The following is a 19,968-nucleotide window of genomic DNA, read 5'->3' on the forward strand; positions in this document are numbered from 1 at the left end:
AAATGGTTCAAAACATTACTCATCCATATCAAGCTTTTTATGGAACAATAAACCTGCAAGACTTAGTCTAAAAACTTTAAAATCTGCAAAAAGCTGTGGAGGCTTAGAATTACCTAACTTCCACAAATACTTTCTTGCAAATAGATTACAATACATCTTAAAATGGTTAAAAAATAATCCAGAAACCAACTCATGGTTAGACTTGGAACAGGCGTTATGTGGAAAGATCAACCTGTCAGATCTACCATTTATTAGCCAAACAGTTAAAAAACAGGATTGTTTCAAAAGTATTAATATAAACACCACTTTAACAGCCTGGTTGGAATTTCTCAAAATCTCAAAATCATCAATTCAACCGTGCAAAATGACACCCATCTGGAACAACCCGGACATCCTTATAAACAAGGGGGCGTAAATAACTAGAGCACCTAATTATTGATAGAAGATTCATAACTCCCCAGGAACTAAAAGACAAACATGGAATAAATTACTTCTTGGAATATCAGCAACTTAAATCAATTATCATTATCATTGGCACAGGCGGTTCACATTACACCTGAGCCGGAGGTGTCAGTGTCCCTGGGGGGTGGGTTCTGATCCTTGCCCCTGAGCGCTGGGCCCCGCCAAATTTCCAACTGTGGCCATGTTTACAACACCCCTTGTGGGCCCCCCTTGTCCCCGGGGTGCTCCCCTCCTGGGCGGGGACAGCTGGCCCCTGCCTTGCTCCTCCCTGGACCAACCGTGGGCCGGGTGGGTGGCTGCCTGGAGTGCGGAGCGGGTCTCCCTTGGGGGGGGGGTCCTGGCTCGTTCCTGGGGTTGGGGCGGGGGGATGCCCGGATCTCCTGGGTGGTGGTGGGGTGCTCGTCTGGGGCTGTGGGCACCCTTCTCAGGTGGGGCCCTGCGTTGGGCTCTCCCGGCGCGGCAGGAGGGGGCTGCTCTCCTGGTTGGGCTAGGGCGGCGCTCTTTCCCCCATGCCTCCCTGCTCTCTGGCTCTGGGGGCCTCGCGGCAGTCCTGGTGGCCCTGGCCTGGGTGGCGTTTGTTCCCTGCCTGCTGCCATGTGGCGTTGGGGGGGGTTCCGGCTGCCGCGGCAGGGGTCTTTGTGTGGGGGTGGCTGGGCACTCCCTTTTTCACATTCCACCATCCACTTTAGAACATAAACTCACCTGAGCACAGGTGTTAGCTCACCTTTGCACTACACTAGTTGGTTTAAAGGCATAAGTATGCGCGTGTCACTGTTTTGTGTACATGTTGACATTTTTGCAGCTAGGTGTGTTTATAACGTGTGTGTGTGTGTGTGGACGGGCCCCACCCTTGTACTAATAAACATCCAGTAAACTTGCTGCGCCATGGTCTTATGGTTGGTTATATTGAGACATACCTTTGGTTGTTCTGAAGATTAACCCCTTTTAAAGTAAAATATGTCCAACACAAGAGGCCCTCAGTTCTCATCTGCCTGCCCAGCTGTTGGACAGGACAAGTTAAAAAAAAAAAAAAAAAACCACACATCTGACCGACAATGAAGGTTGGATATTAAGGGGGATCGTCTTGGCCCCTTCCTGTTGGACAGGAATTAATCAGAACATAAAGTGAAAAAGCCTTTTAAAAAGAAATTAAACCAGTCAAGGCAATACACTGAGCACAATGGATTTCCAGTCACATGAATTTATTTGCTGGCAAACTCAGTTGTACCTGGAACCAACAAAGTTACAAGCCTTTTGTTTCATCTTCAATAATCTGAAGTTTTCTTCAGTAGCCCTTCTGTCCTTTGGATCCAGTCTTGGAGGATCCACCTTGTTTGCCTCCATCTACACCCATGTGGTCAAAGATATCCTGGGTGTATTTGGCATCAGAACTGAAGTCCCGAGCTCGCTGGTAGCCGTTGCTGGTCTTGACCACGTGGGATGAAGGGTACAGAGGACGCTGCTCAACAGACCCAACAGGAACATGCTCAGAGGTCCAGGCTTCACGAGGGAAAGGACGGCTGGGCCCGAAGCTCAGGATTTCTGCAATGAAGCGAGCAATGGTGGCAAGCTGCTGGTCAAACAGGTTCCCCTCTGATCCAGAACCACCACTGGAACCACCAGTGCTGGTATAGCCAAAACCAGCAGATCCAGACCCAGATCCTGATCCAGACCTGGAGCCTGATCCTGATCCACTTTGACCTGAACAGAGAAGAGGTTACAGTCTGTGCAGTCAGCTTGGATCTGAACAGGTTAGGAGCTTCTTCTGGATACTTGCCTTGTTTAGCAGGAAGACAAGCTCCAATGCTGAAGAGGAGGAAGACCATCCAGGAGACCCTGTTCACATCAAGAACCTCAGTAAACACAGTAACACAAAGCAACACACAACAAGCATGAAGACTCACTTCACAACACACAAAGCCATGATGAGCAACTCTGAGCTGACGTCCACCAGAAGAGTCAAAGAGAAGGAGCTGAAGTGCTGCTGTTTGATGAAACTTCCAGTTTGGTGTTATAAATGCTCTGAGCTTCTGCTGATGTCTCACTGGACTCCACCTGATCTCATTACACTCATTACTGTCACCTGCTGCACAGACGATCCAGTTAAGAACATTTTAATTCCTTGTGTTCTGATTCATTGTTGTTTTTAATAAGTAAAACCCCCAAATTTAAGCACTTTGTCCTTTGAATAATGAATGAATTGTTGCTTTAATTTATAAAGTATTACTTGTTAAATAGACTTAATTTTCATGTTTTCATACTTTTTAAAAAAAAATTAAGGCTCGCTGCACCAATCATCCACAATCAGACAGCGTTTACTTCAGGGCGGCTAAAACGCCGCCGCCTTTTAATGAAACACATACAAGTATTTCTGACAGGCATTCACAGTTTTTCCATTTGCAGCTGCTTTCTTTATACATTTAACACAGTATGGATATAAAAATGGTACCGTTTGTAAGTAAAACGTATAAAAAGTGTACAATTTCTGGAGTAGTTTTAACACAACAGCTGAAAATAAATATTTTTTGTGCTAAAAAATACATTTGAAAGACATTTCAATAAAAAAATTGTTTCTTAGACAACTCAGGGTCAAAATAATGAAATAATAAACCAAAACTCACATCCCTCATGAAAAATGTTTAAGTTTTTTCTCTGTAAAATAATAATCTTTAAAAAAAAACTTTGTAATCACAGATATACATATTTTTTTACACTTCTGTCAGAAACTTTACAAATATTTTTACAATTTAAATAATCATGTGGAAATATGTTTTTTTTAATCACATATTTTTTTAGTTTTCAACAGCCATATTTTTTCGGCAAACCATTTCTCATATTTTTCACATTTGCTGATATTCGTCATTAAATGCAAAAATGTGCTCACGATTTACCAATTTTATTTGTTTTAAGTAATCTTAAAAGAAATTAGATCAAGGTGGAAATTAATGTTGCATAGTAAATGATTGCAAAATGGTTTAAAAAACACTTCAAAATATTTTTTCTCTGCAGTTTGTCAACTGTTTAGTAAAACTTTAGTACTGCAGAAAACACTTTTCACATGACACATTTGTCATATTTCTTGTAATATTAGAAGCTTATCGTACAAAGACAATAAAAGAATAATAATTAAGGCACATTTTGGCATTCTTAAGCCAAATTTGCTGCTAAGTCTGACTCAGAAAACTCCCAGAAAAATACTGATGAAAATATTCAACTCTATTGCACCCAATCAAGCAGTTTTTTTATTCTCATTTGGCCATGGAGGGGTGCTGTGGAGTCCCTTTTGCATGAAGAGTTTAGACGTTGAGTATAAGATGTCCAAGCAGTTTGTCCTCATTGTGGCCAAGCCCATCTTGCAAGGTCAGACAGTCAAACAGCAGGAAGGTCCTGCTTTCGATTGGCCGTCATGAGCGGTCCCGCAGTACCGTCTGCCGCTTTCACTGCCGTCGGAGGATGTGTGCGTTCAGGTCGTACTTCTCGCAGAGTTTGTCAGTGATGGGAATGCAGGTGAGGTACTCGCACCAGTCGCACTTTATTGGATAGATGTAGAAGAGGACTGCCAGAGTGGAGAACAAGCCAACGAAGATGAGCAGGAAAACACAGATTTGGACTCGCTTTCGGAAAGCGTCTGAGTGTCCAAAGCTGGGAAAAACAACAACAAAAACAAATGTATTTACTGTTCAGACGAGAAGACAGCTTTCTTGTTATTTTATACCTACCTGATGTATGGTAAGAAGGCGAAGGATAGAAAGAATCCGGACACGAAACCGCAAATGTGGGCAAAGTTGTCGATCCAAGGGAGCAGGCCAAAGGAGAAGAAGAAGACGGAGATGGCCAGCAGCTTTGCAAACGCTCGCCATGGCCTCTCGAGGATCTGCCAGCTCTGAAACAGCTCCACAAACAAACAGGCCAGGATGCCAAACTGGCTGCCTGCAGGACCCACCTGGAAGGTGAAGTGAGAGCAGAGGAACGAGCCACATCTCTGAGGTCGTGTACACACATGAACAGTTTCTCAGACTTGGTTCAAATGTGACAGGAATGCTGATATTTCCAAAACTCTCTTTACGTTTGGGTTCATCAGACCAAAGACTAAGCCAGCTCCCTCGAATGCTATTTTGGGGGCAGCATTGTGCAGAAGTGAGGTTGCAAATGAACTGTACCTCTGCTCTGTAGGGCAAAAAGATGGCAGAGGCCAAGTTGCCAGTGATGCCACTCAGCATGTAGATGATGGAGATCCTCAGCCAGCCAGCCAGCTTCTCCAGGTCCCTGAGCACCGTCATCTGGAAAAACATCGACACCAAGCAGTGCAGGATCCTGCAGGCACAAATAAGGCAAAACGGTTCATTTTATCTTTCATTTCCCACTCTTAGTTGTCTGATTTATCTTTAAATGACACCAATTCTACTATTTAAAACAGGGGAATCACCCAGCGTGAAGAAAGAGAGCCAGCCACAGGCGGGAGAACTGATCTGGAACTTCTGGGTTCAGGAAAGGTAACAAACCGCAAACATCATCCATGCAGGCCACCTGAGAGACACAGAGTTCAGAAGGAAACACAGTGTTTCTATAATGCTAAGGATTAAGCACTGGTGCTCCTGTGGAAGACTCAGTCCAATGAAAATGGTGTTTTTAACATGTTCTTCTTCGCCAAAGGTCCCGCATGCAAATCAGAGATGAATTTCTAATGAACTAGTGTCGCTAGACGACTGTTTGTTTTTTTAAAACTTTGGCTAAAAAAAGGAAAATTCTAATTAAAAGACGACTGGGAGTGCTTTGATAATAGATCAAAAGATGATAGGAGTGGGAGTTTGCAGATGAAAATAATTGGTCAACATTGTCTCACCTGGGAGCAAAGAATTGCCTCCTCATGGAAGTAGCCGTGCATGAAATCGCAATACTCTCTGGAAGTTATTTCACATCTGCAGGAAAACAACACAATGTAGAACAGCGTTGGCTCGTTTTTACTGAGCGGCAGTAAACTTTTACGATCAATGACACGCATCCATTTACTCTGAAACCCGAGTAACACCAACTTTTTTTAGCTTCTGTTTCCAGACAAAAAGAGGCGATGAAAACTCAAACAGGATTCTCACCGTCCTTTGGTGCCGATGCAGCAGGGCCGGCCTGTGATGGTGCAGTCGATGTGGGGAAGGTTGGTGTGATTCCCGGTGTTATACAACGTGCAAATCTACAAATCCCAATCATAGGTACAATTTGGTAACAGGTCACTCAAGCCTTATAGTCACAACTGCCCTTTGGGGGGAATACGGGCTGTCTGCAGGGGAAAAATGGGCCAAAACCCAGCAGCACCCGGCCGGGATAAACCCCTCGTCTGGGTGACTAACACTTTAATCTCCATTTTCAATTTGCATATTACTCTTTTTAACTTCAATTTTCAATTTTATGTATATAGCCCAATATTGTAACAATAGTCGTCTTAATGGGGTTTATACCGGTAATTGTATAATAACATGAAATCAGTCATAAAATTCAACTAGGCTAAACTGGGCATCCCTGCCCTTAGACCCTGCTTCTGGACATTTTTTCATACACTCAGCCTTGATTAATGTGTCTAAACCTTCATCATTTATTGTTTGTTTGTCAGTTCAGGTTTATGTTCTTACTGGCCACTGTGTAATGTCGTCTGGCCACTCGAGAGGTGAAGCCGAGGCCGGCTCCAGACAAAACCTATTGAAGAAATAAGCACAAAGGAAAGAAATGTAAGCAAAAAAAAAAAAAAAGAGGAAACCTGCTGTTAGTTTGTTTGCAAGTCGCTACCTTGGATCCTGATGACAGACGGATCCATGCTGTCGCAGTTTACCATTCAGATACGGGGCGCTGGGATGCTGAGGCCACTTGATCCACTCTGCCAATGTACTCTGCAGTAGAAAAAAGAAAAACAACCACCAAATGGGCTTTGTTTTTAACGTATTCCTTTACTCTATTGGATCTGAGAGACAAATCTTTGTTTAAACGGATGCAGTAAACTGAGTGGAGGGTCAGTCGAACCGAACACTCTTCTTGTAAAGTCTGCAGGCAGCCGGAGCGGTCGTTCCTCACGCAGCAGCCCGATTCTCTTTCTTTGGCTTTTATCTCCTGGATCAGCTGGTGGACTTCTTCGTCTTGACGCATACACGGCGAAAACTTTGCACCGAGGTGAATCAGTGCTTCCTATAAGTCGAGAATAAACGATGAAATTGTAAGTCATTTCAAGTTTTCAATGCGGAACATGACACTGGCTGCTGTGGTGCAAACGTGTAGCATGTTTGTAGCTAATGGGCCGTGTCACACAGCCACTACGTACGTTTTGCGCAAATTGTGTTGATGAAAATCGGTCATACGTGAATGAACGTGAGAAAAAAGTTGAAAAAAGTTGTGGCGTTTTCACATATGTATCACGAATGAACCACATTAAAACCACGGAAGAAATAAAAAAAATCCACGCAAAGAGCAGGGAAATTTAAATAGTGAGTCGTATACATCATCTAAAAGTTATACATCTGTAGTACATATGTGGAACTGTCGTGGAAAAGACACACATTTGCATCTGGCAAAAATCCTGCACAATTGCATACATAGTTATTGCATATAAACTACGTACAATATGCATGACCTGCCTAAGTCTCAACCAACCTAAAATTTTGAAAAGCTCAAAACCGAATTCACGTAAAGACCGTCGGCCGAAACCCTAAAAGAAAATCTGTGCACATTGACAAATAACATATATCAAACATGTATCACAAAAGAAAGAGCGTTGAGGTATTAGTCACAAGCCCAAAGCACAGAGTTAGAGATTGCAGACACTTTATGAGACTTTTGCATCCGAAGGAGGTTCGCTTTAACCAAACTTTGTCACTGCAAGGAGAAATGGCATCAGCTGACTCAGAAGCACCCGGAAAATATCCTGAATATCCGGAAAATACCCTGAAACGCTGAAGAAGAAAATCCAAGGAATAACTATCATCCGGAGCATGTGATTAATACGAATGAAACCGCCTTGCACTAAACTGATAAAGGAGGAATCACAGACAGAGTGACTTTCCTAATTATAAAGTATACTACAGTGCAGTCAATTGCTCTGAATGAAAAAAAAACTCTTTATGTTAAGTAATATTCCAATGCTCTTTAATAAATGTTTAACAAAGCATCTGGAACTAATAATTGCTGTTTGTGCCAAGTTCTACGACACAACCTCTTTCATAGATCAGAATAGAGCTGTGAAAGAAAAGGCCTGGAGCAAGATTTGAACCAATTTAACATTTCATACCAAGCCTTTTCCAACTGTAGCTGGCGCACATGTGTTAATTAACAGTAGAAAAACTAAAGAAGAAGAAGAAGAAGTGCCTTCCTGCTGCTCCCAGGTGCTGGTCCGGTGTGAACACCACCAGCTAAAAGTGCGATCGTGAAACCGACTGTGCAACACATGCCTGGTATGAATGCAGCATGAGGCTTAAGCCACACATTTGGGTTTTAAGTTGTTAATAATTGTTTAGAATTTCTTCTCATTACAATAAAAGCACATTTTAATGTTCAAACACATCAGTTAGACATTTTTACCTACTTTGGTAGCGTCATAAATGCTAGTTATCAATTTAAATGACTATTTAGTGCAGTTGCTTACCTATAGCACATAAAATAGATAAAGCTAGCTGCACCACTACTCAGCATACACTTACAATAACTTACTTTTATCAGAATATTAGCTGTTTTTATGCTTATTGTAAATTAAGGGTACACGTAAAAAGTCGTAAAAGCAAAAAGGTCATTTTTTACAGGAACTAAAAACTCTTGTTTAAAATATTTCAAAATAAATATGGAGGCCAATCAAAAATATTTAAAATAAATACATTTCTTCTTTGTGATAATGGCTAAAAAAGTAACTAAAAAGTAATCTCATATTGCTTTACATGTAATAAATCTATAAGATACCTCACAGAAAAATGATTTAAAATCTTTACCGAGCTTGGACCGAACCAGAAGTTCTGCTGTTGGACAAACTTGACATTTTCATAAACCCCTTTATTCCTTAACACCTGAAAGAAAACCAGAAACTTATTATGTTCAAACAGTGACAATGAAATGATTTATTACAACCCAAAAAGTATTGAGTACACTCACAGAGTCCACAGTTTCATACTGAGAGAAGCCCATAGGGACAACACCATAAATAGTGACAGCCAGGATGGTAGTGACCAAATGGACAAACGTAATCCAGTAGGTGAAAAAAGGCCTGAAGAGCAAACAGGCACAAAGTCTGAATCCATTCACTGGAACATTGGAGTTGGACATAAATTACCTAAAAGACTCAGGCTCCAACCTGTGATTGTCCATGTCTTCGATCTGCTTCTGGACGAAGCTGTCAATGCGCTTGCGGTACGTCCGGTTCGTCAGGCGTCCGATCATACCGAGCCCGTACGGCCTCCTTTGGCGGGTGAACAGCTTCTTTACAGGAATGGTGATTTTTTGACCCCGCTGGTGATGGCTGGTCACTACTTCCTGGTTCAGGACTTTAGGTTGGACCAGACAACCGTCTTTTCCTTTTCGCCATCCTCTCTCCAAAGGGCTGGATGGAAAAGATTCAAGCAAGAACCATCAGAAGCCTCCTAGTTCAGGGCGGAGACAAATATTGTTGTCTTTCTATTTGTATTCTGAAACCCACAATGTGAGATGATTCCTCTCCAGGTTGCTCCTTTCCAGAGAACTTCCTGTGAGCGCGCTCTCATCCTGCTGTTTGAGGTTGGCCTCTGAGGATGTCTCAAACACGTCATCTGCCATGCTGGATGTCTCCTCCGGCAGACCGTCCTGCAGAAACACAGACAGGTTGTTGGAGTGAACAATCAGCATGGACGGCCGACGGTGTGGAAATGTGTCTGCTGAGTCTGCTGCTCACTCTGCTGAAGAAGGAGGTATCCAGCTCTTCGGGGAAATCCACTGTGTCCTCTTCAAAGACACTTGGGGGCAGGAAACTCCTCCTGCGGCACTGCCCGGCACGGCCGTCCCCCAATGTCCGACCCTGACAAACCGCCAATATTCTCTTTTTTACAAAGATAGCTAATTTCAACAAATAAACCTTAATTTATGTAAGAATAAGGAAAGAAAATTAAATATCTAAAGTCAGGTATAATGACCCACTCCAATGAAAATGGTGTTTTCAACATATTTTTGTAGCATTTTTCTGATGATGGAGGACACATATTAAAAAAAATTAAGTGGACTGTGAGAACAGGGCTCAGCTCGAGTGGGCGTGTCTGAAGGGGACTGTGAGGGCGTGTCTGAAGGGGACTGTGGGGGCGGGGGTAAGCCATTGTGAGCGTGTCTGAAGGGGACTGTGAAGGCGGGGGCTCAGCCAGAAGAGGGCGTGTCTGAAGCTGACTGTGAGGGCGGGGCTCAGCCAGAGTGGACGTTCCTGAAGGGGACTGTGAGGGCGGGGCTCAGCCAGAGAAGGCGTGTCTGAAGCGGACTGTGAGGGCGGGGCTAAACCAGAGAGGGGGTGTCTGAAGGGGACTGTGAGGGCGGGGCTCAGGCAGAGTGGGGACTATGAGGGTTAGGTAGTGCCTACAATGCCACTTGCGCCTTTAATTATAATTTGTATTGAAATAAATTATGACAAATAAACTAATTTAGTTCTAGTCAGCATTTCGTGGCATTTCCAGAAATATATAGTTTTTTATGATACTTAATCTTTTGGGTTTTTTTGATTGTTTAAAATCCCATCATGGATCTGTTTATGTATTTTTTTGTTTCATTTACATTAAAAGCAATGCGAAACACAAAATATTGCCCTTTTGGAAAGGTTCTTTAGATGTTCCTTACCAAATAAGCCTGAAAATTTAGTAACAGCTGACTAAATGTGTGAATTCATTGATGAGCTGCCAAATACAAATACATTTGTAAACGTTATCATTCAATCCCTGTGTGGTTGTGTTGAAGCATCGTCTATCAACTCATGGATTAGCTCTGCTGTTCTGGAATATTCTGACCTCAATCCAGCGCATAACATTCGCTGTGTATTATGAAAAACCATCTGTTCGTCCGGGTAAACCCCGCCCAACACACACAGGCTGATGCTGTCGTCACGATCAGCCTCAACATACACTCTTTGTCTCCACAACTGTCCTCCGCTGTCACATCTTTAATCCCTGAAAAGGCAAACTGATGTTTTACATAACAAATCTGCAGAAGAATGACCACCCAAATTTTAATGGAGATTAAAACGTACCTACGGTTCCAATTCCAAGAATAGATTACCGATAAAAACCAGTTACAGTGGAGATGAACGTGCATTTACGATAAGAGCACATGCAGTCAATCTATGGAAGCGATTATGTAGCATAAATAAAAAGCAAAGTCAAAACCAGAAATGCTTTTTCATTTTCAAAATGAAGCTGCATTTTTTGACTCAAAAATATAATGAAAAAGCAATCCACCAAAATGCTTTTTCATTTCCTTCCTCAACACAGCTTATTCTGTCACTTAATTAAAATTAAAATGAAAATGGTATTTGACATTTCATTTCCAAGACGTTCCATGGTAAATGTGTAGCAAAATTCATTTAGAAATGTCTAATTTGACCATTAAAATGGATTAACAGAAATGCTTTTTAATTTTCAAAATGAAGCTGCATTTTTTGACTCAAAATTAAAAAGAAAAAGCAATATTTCAAAATGCTTTTTCATTTCCTTCCTCAATACAGCTTATTCTGTCACTTAATTAAAATGATAAATAAAATGGTATTTGACATTTCATTTTCAAAAAGGTCCCTGGTAAATGTGTACCAAAATTCATTTAGAAATGTCTCATTTGACAATTAAAATGGATTAACAGAAATGCTTTTTAATTTTCACAATGTAGCTGCATTTTTTGACTCAAAATTAAAAAGAAAAAGCAATATTTCAAAATGCTTTTTCATTTTATACTTAAAACCGCTCATTCTGTGTCATAATTAAAATGAAAATGCAAAGAGGGGATTGCATTTGCATTTTAACATCCACCCCGCGCAAGTTGTCACAATATTCAATTCGAAAAAGCATTAGCAGAGGGGAGGCGGGGCGATGACGTCACTGCTCTCTCTGTGTGTCCGGCTGCTGACTGACACACACACGCGCACCAAGAGCAGACTGTGTTAGCGGCAGAGACGAGGGTTTTGTGATGGTTGTGAACTTCTGATGAGTTTCCACAGCTTCTCAGGACTATATAGCTGCATGTCCTTCTTCTGCGGTCCTCCTCCCAACGCACCGCGGACAAGCTTTGTTCTTCGGACCGCCAGCTGCCTTCGCATAGCGGAGCGCGAAGCTCCGACGATCGCTGAAGGCGGAAATGCTGCTACGATCTGAGAAACCATCATATGGATTTGTGTTTCCAGTGGTGTCCAGAACAAAATAAAGACTGATGTAATTCCCAGATATTTACACCTTGATCTGCAGCTTCGCGGTGAATTTGCTGTTTGATGACAGGTGGAGCTCCATCATCAGACAGCAGATTTCTCGATGCTAAACGTTGCTGGTTGGACCAAAACACTCACTTAGCGCGAAGCTGCAGGAGACTATCTTCATAATGTGCTTTTATTACAGTTATGCTAATATTTTACGGCCTGCTCTGCTCGATTATATGTTTTTAAATCTGTGCGGTCAGACGACGCTAAAGTTGGCTTACGATTCACAGCTTCTGATTTGCGAGGGCACTAAAGGAACATTCCGCTGCATTTTTCACATTAAGATCACCTAAAACCGGGTCCTGTTCAAAAACCGCTGGACCTGGCCTGCTCAAACCTGGATTCCTGGATCTTAATAAATCAAACAGCAAATTCACCGCAAAGCTGCAGATAAATGTGTAAATATCTGGGAATTACATCAGTCTTTATTTTGTTCTGGACACCACTGGAAACACAAATCCATATGATGGTTTCTCAGATCGCAGCAGCATTTCCGCCTTCAGCGATCGTCGGGAGCTTCGCGCTCCGCTGTGCGAAAGCAGCTGGCGGTCCGAAGAACAAAGCTTGTCCGCGGTGCGTTGGGAGGAGGACCGCAGAAGGCGGACATGCAGCTATATAGTCCTGAGAAGCTGTGGAAACTCATCAGAAGTTCACAACCATCACAAAACCCTCGTCTCTGCCGCTAACACAGTCTGCTCCTGGTGCGCGTGTGTGCGTCAGTCAGCAGCCGGACACACAGAGAGAGCAGTGACGTCATCGCCCCGCCTCCCCTCTGCTAATGCTTTTTCGAATTGAATATTGTGACAACTTGCGCGGGGTGGATGTTAAAATGCAAATGCAATCCCCTCTTTGCATTTTCGTTTGAATTATGACACAGAATGAGCGGTTTTAAGTATAAAATGAAAAAGCATTTTGAAATATTGCTTTTTCTTTTTAATTTTGAGTCAAAAATGCAGCTACATTTTGAAAATTAAAAAGCATTTCTGTTAATCCATTTTAATTGTCAAATTAGATATTTCTAAATGAATTTTGGTACACATTTACCAGGGACCTTTTTGAAAATGAAATGTCAAATACCATTTTATTTATCATTTTAATTAAGTGACAGAATAAGCTGTATTGAGGAAGGAAATGAAAAAGCATTTTGAAATATTGCTTTTTCTTTTTAATTTTGAGTCAAAAAATGCAGCTTCATTTTGAAAATGAAAAAGCATTTCTGGTTTTGACTTTGCTTTTTATTTATGCTACATAATCGCTTCCATATCAATCCACTTTTGTAGGTACAGATTTTGTTTTCAAGTTAAGATTATGAACATCTAGCACCTTCATCAGAGCTGCTGCCGCCTTCAGACTCATGACAGCAACTGAATCCCGTTTGCGTCTCCGTGGCAACCAGTTGAGGGTGGAGCGGGAGCTGGAGAATGAGCAGATAGATGCGGCTCCGGGTGTGAGGGGGCTCTGCGTGACAACGTGGCCGTCCACCTCGTCCGCCATGCGAAACACTCGGCCACGGGCCAGAGGGTTCACCACCTGCAGACAAAAATGCCAAAACGCGTTTCTAACATAAAAAGTACGGAAAGGTTACAAATAAAACTTTAATTTTGCGTTTCAAACACTCAGCTGTTGTTTCTGTCTCGTACAAAAATTTTGGCCACATCATTTTTAATTAAAAAAAATTCTGTCGAGTTTAAATACCTCAAGATACATTCACAGCTGGCTTGAGAACGCGCGTTTAAGTGACCACTTCCAATGAAAAGTCTATGTCTTCTTTCTCTTTCGGCTTTTCCCATCAGGGGTCGCCACAGCGAATCATCCTTTTCCACCTCACTCTATCATGAACATCTTCTACCCTAACATTAGCCAACTTCATGTCCTCTGTCAAGACATCCATATATCTCCTCTTTGGCCGTCCTCTTGCCCTCCTGCCAGGCAGCTCCATCTCCAACATCCTTCTACCAATATATCCACTATCCCTCCTCTGAACATGTCCAAACCATCTCAGTCTGGCTTCTCTGACTTTGTCGCTAACACAGGCAACATGAGCCGTCCCTCTGATGTACTCGTTCCTTATCCTGTCTAACCTGGTCACTCCTAAGGAGAACCTCAACATCTTCATCTCCGCTACCTCCATCTCAGCCTCTTGTCTCTGTCTCACTGCTACCGTCTCTAACCCATAGAGCAGAGCTGGTCTCACCACTGTCTTGTACACCTTTCCTTTGAGTCTTGCTGGCACTCTTCTGTCACACAACACTCCTGACACTTTCCTCCATCCGCTCCAACCTGCCTGCACTCGCCTCTTCACCTCTTTTCCACACTCCCCATCACACTGAACTGTTGACCCCAAGTACTTAAACTCCTGCACCTTCTTCACCTCAGCCCCCTGTAACCTAACGCTTCTACCTTGATCCCTCTCGTTCAGACACATGTATTCTGTCTTACTATGACTGACCTTCATGCCTCTTCTTTCCAGAGCAAACCTCCACCTCTCTAGCTGTTCCTCCACCTGCTCTCTACTCTCACTGCAGATTACAATGTCATCCGCAAACATCATTGTCCAGGGAGATTCCTGTCTTACCTCGTCTGTCAGCCTGTCCATCAGCATAGCAAACAAAAAAGGACTCAAAGCTGATCCTTGGTGTAGTCCCACCTCCACCTTGAACTCCTCTGTCTGACCTACAGCACATCTCACCCCCGTCATACTTCTCTCATACATGTCCTGAACTACTCTGACATACTTCTCTGCCACTCCAGACGACCTCATACAGTACCACAGCTCCTCCCTCGGCACCCTGTCATACGCCTTCTCTAAATCTACGAACACACAATGCAGCTCCTTCTGACCTTCTCTGTACTTTTCCATCAACATTCTCAAAGCAAAAATGGCATCAGTGGTGCTCTTACGGGGCATGAAACCATACTGCTGCTCACAGATCTCCACCTTCTTCCTAAGCCTGGCTTCCACTACTCTTTCCCACAGCTTCATTGTGTGGCTCATCAACTTTATTCCTCTATAGTTGCTGCAGTTCTGCGTGTCACCCTTGTTCTTAAAGATCGGGACCAGAACGCTTCTCCTCCATTCCTCAGGCATCTTCTCACTCTCTAGAATCCTATTGAACAACCTTGTTAGAAATTCCACTGCTGTCTCTCCTAGGCACTTCCATACCTCCACAGGTACGTCATCAGGACCAACGGCCTTTCCGCTCTTCATCCTTTTCAGAGCCTTCCTAACCTCATCCTTTCCAATCTCTGCTACTTCCTGCTCCACAACAACCACATTTTCCTCCCTTCTTTCCCTGTCATTTTCCACGTTCATCAGCTCTTCAAAATACTCCTTCCATCTTTTCTGTACACTCTCCTGGGTTGTTAGCACCTTTCCGTCTCTGTCCTTAATCACCCTTATCTGTTGCACGTCCTTCCCATCTCTGTCTCTCTGTCTGGCTAGCCTGTACAAGTCCTTCTCTCGCCCAACACACACAGGCTGATGTGAATGAAAAGTCTATGTGAACGCGGGAAAAGGCGGTTCAAGGTTCCACAATCAAAAGTCTCACATTTACACGTCGCTGCGCAAGTTTTTAAGTACATTCACAGTGTGAACACCATATGAGTGTTTAACAAGGTTCTTGAACGCATGACACATACCCAGTGTGGACGCATTGGAGCCACAGCAAAGTGTTTTAAGCAATTTAAGTTCTTTTAACTCGTTTATTTTGAAAGGTTTTACCATGACGAATAAATGTTTTTAAGAGAAATGAGAGGCATCTTTTTTTTTTAAGGTAACAATTAATCTAATTTGTTAAAAGACTGATTAAAATCCTTTGAAACACTGAAAAAAACTGGTAACATTTACTTCCAATGCTATTTTCAAAACAAACGACTGATAACTTAAAGAAAAAAAACACATTTAACAGAGAAATAGAAAAAGTTCAGAGTTCTAAAAAGGAAGGGGGGAGGAAGGAAAGGTCGATGAATGAATCTGTGTCTGTCTTTTTGCTTCAATGCATATGGAGTGATATTTATGCCACCACGTTGCACACAAAACTTTCAAAGCTGCAAAGGAAAATATGAAATATTTACTTGACAAAATTGTTTTTGCTTTCAAATTTTTTTACATCCAAAATATTTATTTTTGCATTCAAAACCCTTTATTTTTCAAATTTGTTTTAGGAATTTTTTTTTTCCCTAAATCTTTTTAGGAAAATATGAAATATTTATTTTCAAAATATTTATCTTTGCTTTCCAAATTTTTTCAAAATTATTTTATGCTTTCAAATTTTTTTTGCTTTCAAAAAATATTTTTGTGTTTAAAAAATTGAAAGCAATGAAAAGTGTAAAAAAAAGTTTTTGAAAGCAAAAAAAAATTTTTTTAAAAGCAAACAAAAAATAGAAAATTGAAAGCAAATATTTCATTTTTTTCATTTGCAACTTAGAAAGTTTTGTGTGCAATGTGGTGGCATAAATATCACTCCATCGATGCGGTGGTGCTGGCCTACCCTCCACATGCCAAAGTGATGGTGGTGACTGGGGTGGTGGGGAGGGAGAGGAGGCGGGGTCTCAGTGCTAGTCAGATTGTCGTGGCTGTGGAGCTCCAGCTCCCTGATCACCTGAGCCTTCAGACCCCCGTACAGCTGGCTGCAGTGCTGCAGGCTCCTCCTCCTCCATCGCTGGGTGCTGTCACTGTCCTTGCTGACCCCAAACCAGTCTGCCGTGCCCCTGTGGAGAGAACGGGGATTCCTTCAGGAAAATATCCTGACATAAATGAAGAAGGAAGACATAAACGTCCTTTTTAACAGTCAGGATGTTGATCAAAAAAATATGAAACAAGTTGACTCTTTCCCAAAAAACGATCTTAGCACGTTTAATTTTACGTGTGAAAAAGATTCCCTTAGCTCTCAATTATGGGTGATGGGAAAGGGGTCGGGGTTGCTCCCAGAACTCAACCCACAGCCCACAACTCAAAGGTGAATTTCTAATAAACTCCTGCCGCTTTGCAGAAAAGTTGTCCCAAAAAACTGGGAAAATTTTGAAAACTTTGAAAATAGATCAGAGTGGTTCTAAAACATCCATCTGTGCTGGTCAGAAAATTCTATGCTTATTTAAAATCATGTTTTCCCATTTCGCTGCATAAGAAGCTCCAATTTGTTGACATAAATCACTCCTTGACTCCTGCTTCAGAGCATCAACAGAAATTGATGTTCTGTTCAGCACATGTCCAACTTCAGGTGAAGATGAAGTGCTTGCATTGTTAAAAAAAAATCTGGATTAAAAACGGACTGTGAAGTAATAAATCTGGGGTTCAAACGGGATGAACGACACACCGCAGTCCTGTTTTGCATTTCCCTGTTATCTCAGTCAGAGTAATAGGATTTCCCAGCATGCCTGTGTGCAAACTGAGCACCGAATGAAGGAAAGTGAAGCTCGATTCTGCCAGCGGGGAGAGCAGCAGCCTCACCGGAGATGGTCTGTGGAGCAAAACCAAAATATTTCAGGTCTCTTTACAGAGCGCCTGGTTGTGTGCTAACCTGACAAGAAGACATAGTCTTTAAAAGAAAGGCCAGCTGGGGAAGCCTTTTAAGGCTGCGCGGGTGGCAGGTGTGGCAGTGGCAGTTGTTGTTCCACAGGGAGGAATGTTTTAGAAGAAGGACCGCATGAGAAGGAAGCCCCAAACTTCCAGAGTTTGGATTATTAAACAAGAGAGAAGGAAATATAAAACACAGTCATGGAAAAAAAGGCCTAAAGGCCTTAAAAACATTCTCCTTTAAAATAGTATAAATGAAAAAGTTGCAGTAAGACTGAAAGCCACACTTTAACTCCACACCTAATATTCATAAACCATTTCATAAATGCCAGAATAAATCTGTTGTGTGGCATTAATTACAATTACTATTCAATTGTTAGTGTCTAATTTAATTTTATAATATCCCCCTGGCAACCAGTCAATTTACTTTTAAATCCAACAAAAACTACAACTCCCAGAGCCCCACCCCTTCATATCTGGGATCATTGAAAAGCCCCAAACTCCCCCCTATAGATACCAAAAGGAGCTCAGTCAGTTTGGAAATGTTCTTTAATGGACAAATTTGGATTGCTAGACATTATGTGACACTGTTTTTTTTCTGCGTTTTAAATTTTTTGTTTTCATTAATCTATAAATTTGAGTCTTAAATACATTTTTGTTATTCTCGTTAACCTGGGAAGATATTTGTTTTATATTTGTTTATTGGTTCTCCTTCTTTTCAACAAAAACAGATTTCACATTACTTTTAGTTTATTTTATGAACAGTAAGTTCTTGGTGGTGTTATGCATTAAAAATCATTTACGTGCTCTACTAAAAAAAGTCAACAAGTAACCTCAAACAGCTGAGCTGAACTCCACCAAGCCATCGTTCCACGGCCCCAAAAGGCTCTAGAGGAACTCGTTTTTTCTGGACTGCACTCACCTCTCCTGAGAGACCCCCAACGGGTTCTGGGTCATGGCGTACGGAAGCAGGTATTCACGAGCTCTGTTGCTCCCATCAACAGCCCCTGACCGTAATCCACTGGATCCAAACTGATCCAGATCACAGAGTTCATTGCAGGGATCTGCAGCAATCACCAAGTAGAGGCTCAACACAAGAGATCTCTGCGTTCCGACATGGATCTGGCTTCTACTGTGAACATCCTGCCAAGATCTGTGGGGGACTTCCAGATTTCTCCCTGCTGCCCCGATAATGGAGCAGGAGGACATTTCCTGAACTTATTACCAACATGGTTTTCCACACGGAGGAGTGTGTGGATGCGTCAGCAGCTGGCGGGTTTCCAAGAGTCCCTCCTCGAGAGTCCAGGCAGAAGGATCGGCCTGGACTCTCCGGCCCTCATCAAATGGACCACTCTCCCATACAGACCAGCAACTGCCAATCAAATTCTACTCAATTTTTTTGCAGAGGCGTCTCAAATTTAGAGGGACACAGAGAATGTATGAACAAAAATCAGGGGGACGCTTTCAGACAAGACAGAATGTGACCTTCCGACAACCGACCTGCACGGCAGAGCTTCACACAGTCTGTCATTACGAGCACCAATGAGGCCAAACGCACATTTGAAAAGCAGCAACTTCACACGCAAAATGACTCATCCTCTGCTCCTCCAAACATCAACACCTTTTTTCCCATAATAATAAGACTCAAACTACTGATTTATCACCTGAAAAGGGGAGTGTACAGCTTTAATTTAGGTCCCTCACAAACACACTGCCATAGCAGGTTTTCCTCCCCAACAAGGACAAAAACTCTGTTTCAGCTTCCGGTTGATATTCACATTGATGAGGCCTGAAGCACATTCTCAGTCTGTTTGTTGATTGTGTTAAACTCACAGGCCTGCAGCTTTTGCGTCTTTCAAAGTAAAACCTGATGCCTAAAAACAAAGTTGGCATTTGCGAAAACACATTTTTTATCCAACGATAGCTATCTAAACGTGCACTAAATTTTCTGCAGTGTTTATGGGCATGACAAACACACCATCAGTGGCACACACAAACCTAATGCTATGTTCAACACGCGTTCAAGCACACACTTCCCATGAAAAGTCTATATAAACGAGCATAAATGGGCGTCTCTGGCTTCCGAGTTCAAAACACTCATGTCCATACTTTGCTTTTTACGTTTTTTAGTCAGTTTCCTGGCTCTACATACAAAGTGGGCCACCGATTAATGCGTGTTGTAAATTAAATCATGTCGAATTTTACCCAATTAGGGACTTGGATTTGGTATGGCTGAATGGATAGTATCCATACAACACTACCAATTCAATCAATCAACTGATGGAAGAACCAACCATTTGAAAATTGATCAAGAAGGAGAAGTGAATAATTAAGGTTTGTTCCCGGCCAGAATTCCATGACGCCAAGTCTTTCATATATTGGGATAGAGCTGTGAAAGAAAACGCCAGGAGTGAGATTCACCAAATTTACACAGCTTCGACATTTCAAACCAAGACTCTTCCAACTGTAGATGGCGGGCATATCGGCGTTCAAGAACACGTCTTTAGCACGTTCTTGGAACTCGTGTTACAAGCCTGGTGTGAACGTAGGAGAACTCCTG

General features: G+C 42.3%; 2 protein-coding genes across 6 annotated transcripts in view; both read right to left on the reverse strand.

Moving 5' to 3' along the window:
* Positions 1-1,647: 1,647 nt before the first annotated feature.
* LOC111946383 (YEATS domain-containing protein 2-like) lies at positions 1,648-2,481 on the reverse strand. Its single transcript, XM_023949254.1, has 3 exons — positions 2,367-2,481; positions 2,240-2,298; positions 1,648-2,163 (listed from the first exon to the last, which is right to left on the reverse strand). The coding sequence occupies exons 1-3, from the start codon at positions 2,384-2,386 to the stop codon at positions 1,748-1,750; spliced, it is 495 nt and encodes a 164-aa protein (XP_023805022.1). The 5' UTR covers positions 2,387-2,481; the 3' UTR covers positions 1,648-1,747.
* Positions 2,482-3,713: 1,232 nt separating this feature from the next.
* The window catches only part of LOC101166279 (inactive rhomboid protein 1), a 41,213-nt gene continuing 24,958 nt past the window's right edge, over positions 3,714-19,968 (reverse strand). For 2 of the 5 annotated variants that reach the window (XM_023949510.1, XM_023949509.1), the window contains 16 exons: positions 16,384-16,603; positions 13,217-13,423; positions 9,353-9,475; positions 9,122-9,264; positions 8,780-9,025; positions 8,581-8,692; positions 8,421-8,495; positions 6,472-6,633; positions 6,241-6,341; positions 6,087-6,150; positions 5,556-5,650; positions 5,306-5,381; positions 4,889-4,989; positions 4,623-4,776; positions 4,182-4,405; positions 3,714-4,104 (listed from right to left, as the gene is read on the reverse strand). In XM_023949510.1, coding sequence (XP_023805278.1) covers positions 3,900-4,104; positions 4,182-4,405; positions 4,623-4,776; positions 4,889-4,989; positions 5,306-5,381; positions 5,556-5,650; positions 6,087-6,150; positions 6,241-6,341; positions 6,472-6,633; positions 8,421-8,495; positions 8,581-8,692; positions 8,780-9,025; positions 9,122-9,264; positions 9,353-9,475; positions 13,217-13,423; positions 16,384-16,603 — 2,308 coding nt within the window. In that variant the 3' untranslated portion in view covers positions 3,714-3,899. Of the gene's footprint in view, positions 4,105-4,181; positions 4,777-4,888; positions 4,990-5,305; positions 5,382-5,555; positions 5,651-6,086; positions 6,151-6,240; positions 6,342-6,471; positions 6,634-8,420; positions 8,496-8,580; positions 8,693-8,779; positions 9,026-9,121; positions 9,265-9,352; positions 9,476-13,216; positions 13,424-16,383; positions 16,604-19,968 lie in introns of all 5 variants that reach the window. The other 3 variants (XM_023949508.1, XM_023949506.1, XM_023949507.1) reach the window with 2 other exon arrangements.

Source organism: Oryzias latipes, chromosome 19, assembly GCF_002234675.1.
Source record: "Oryzias latipes chromosome 19, ASM223467v1".
NCBI lineage: Eukaryota > Metazoa > Chordata > Actinopteri > Beloniformes > Adrianichthyidae > Oryzias > Oryzias latipes.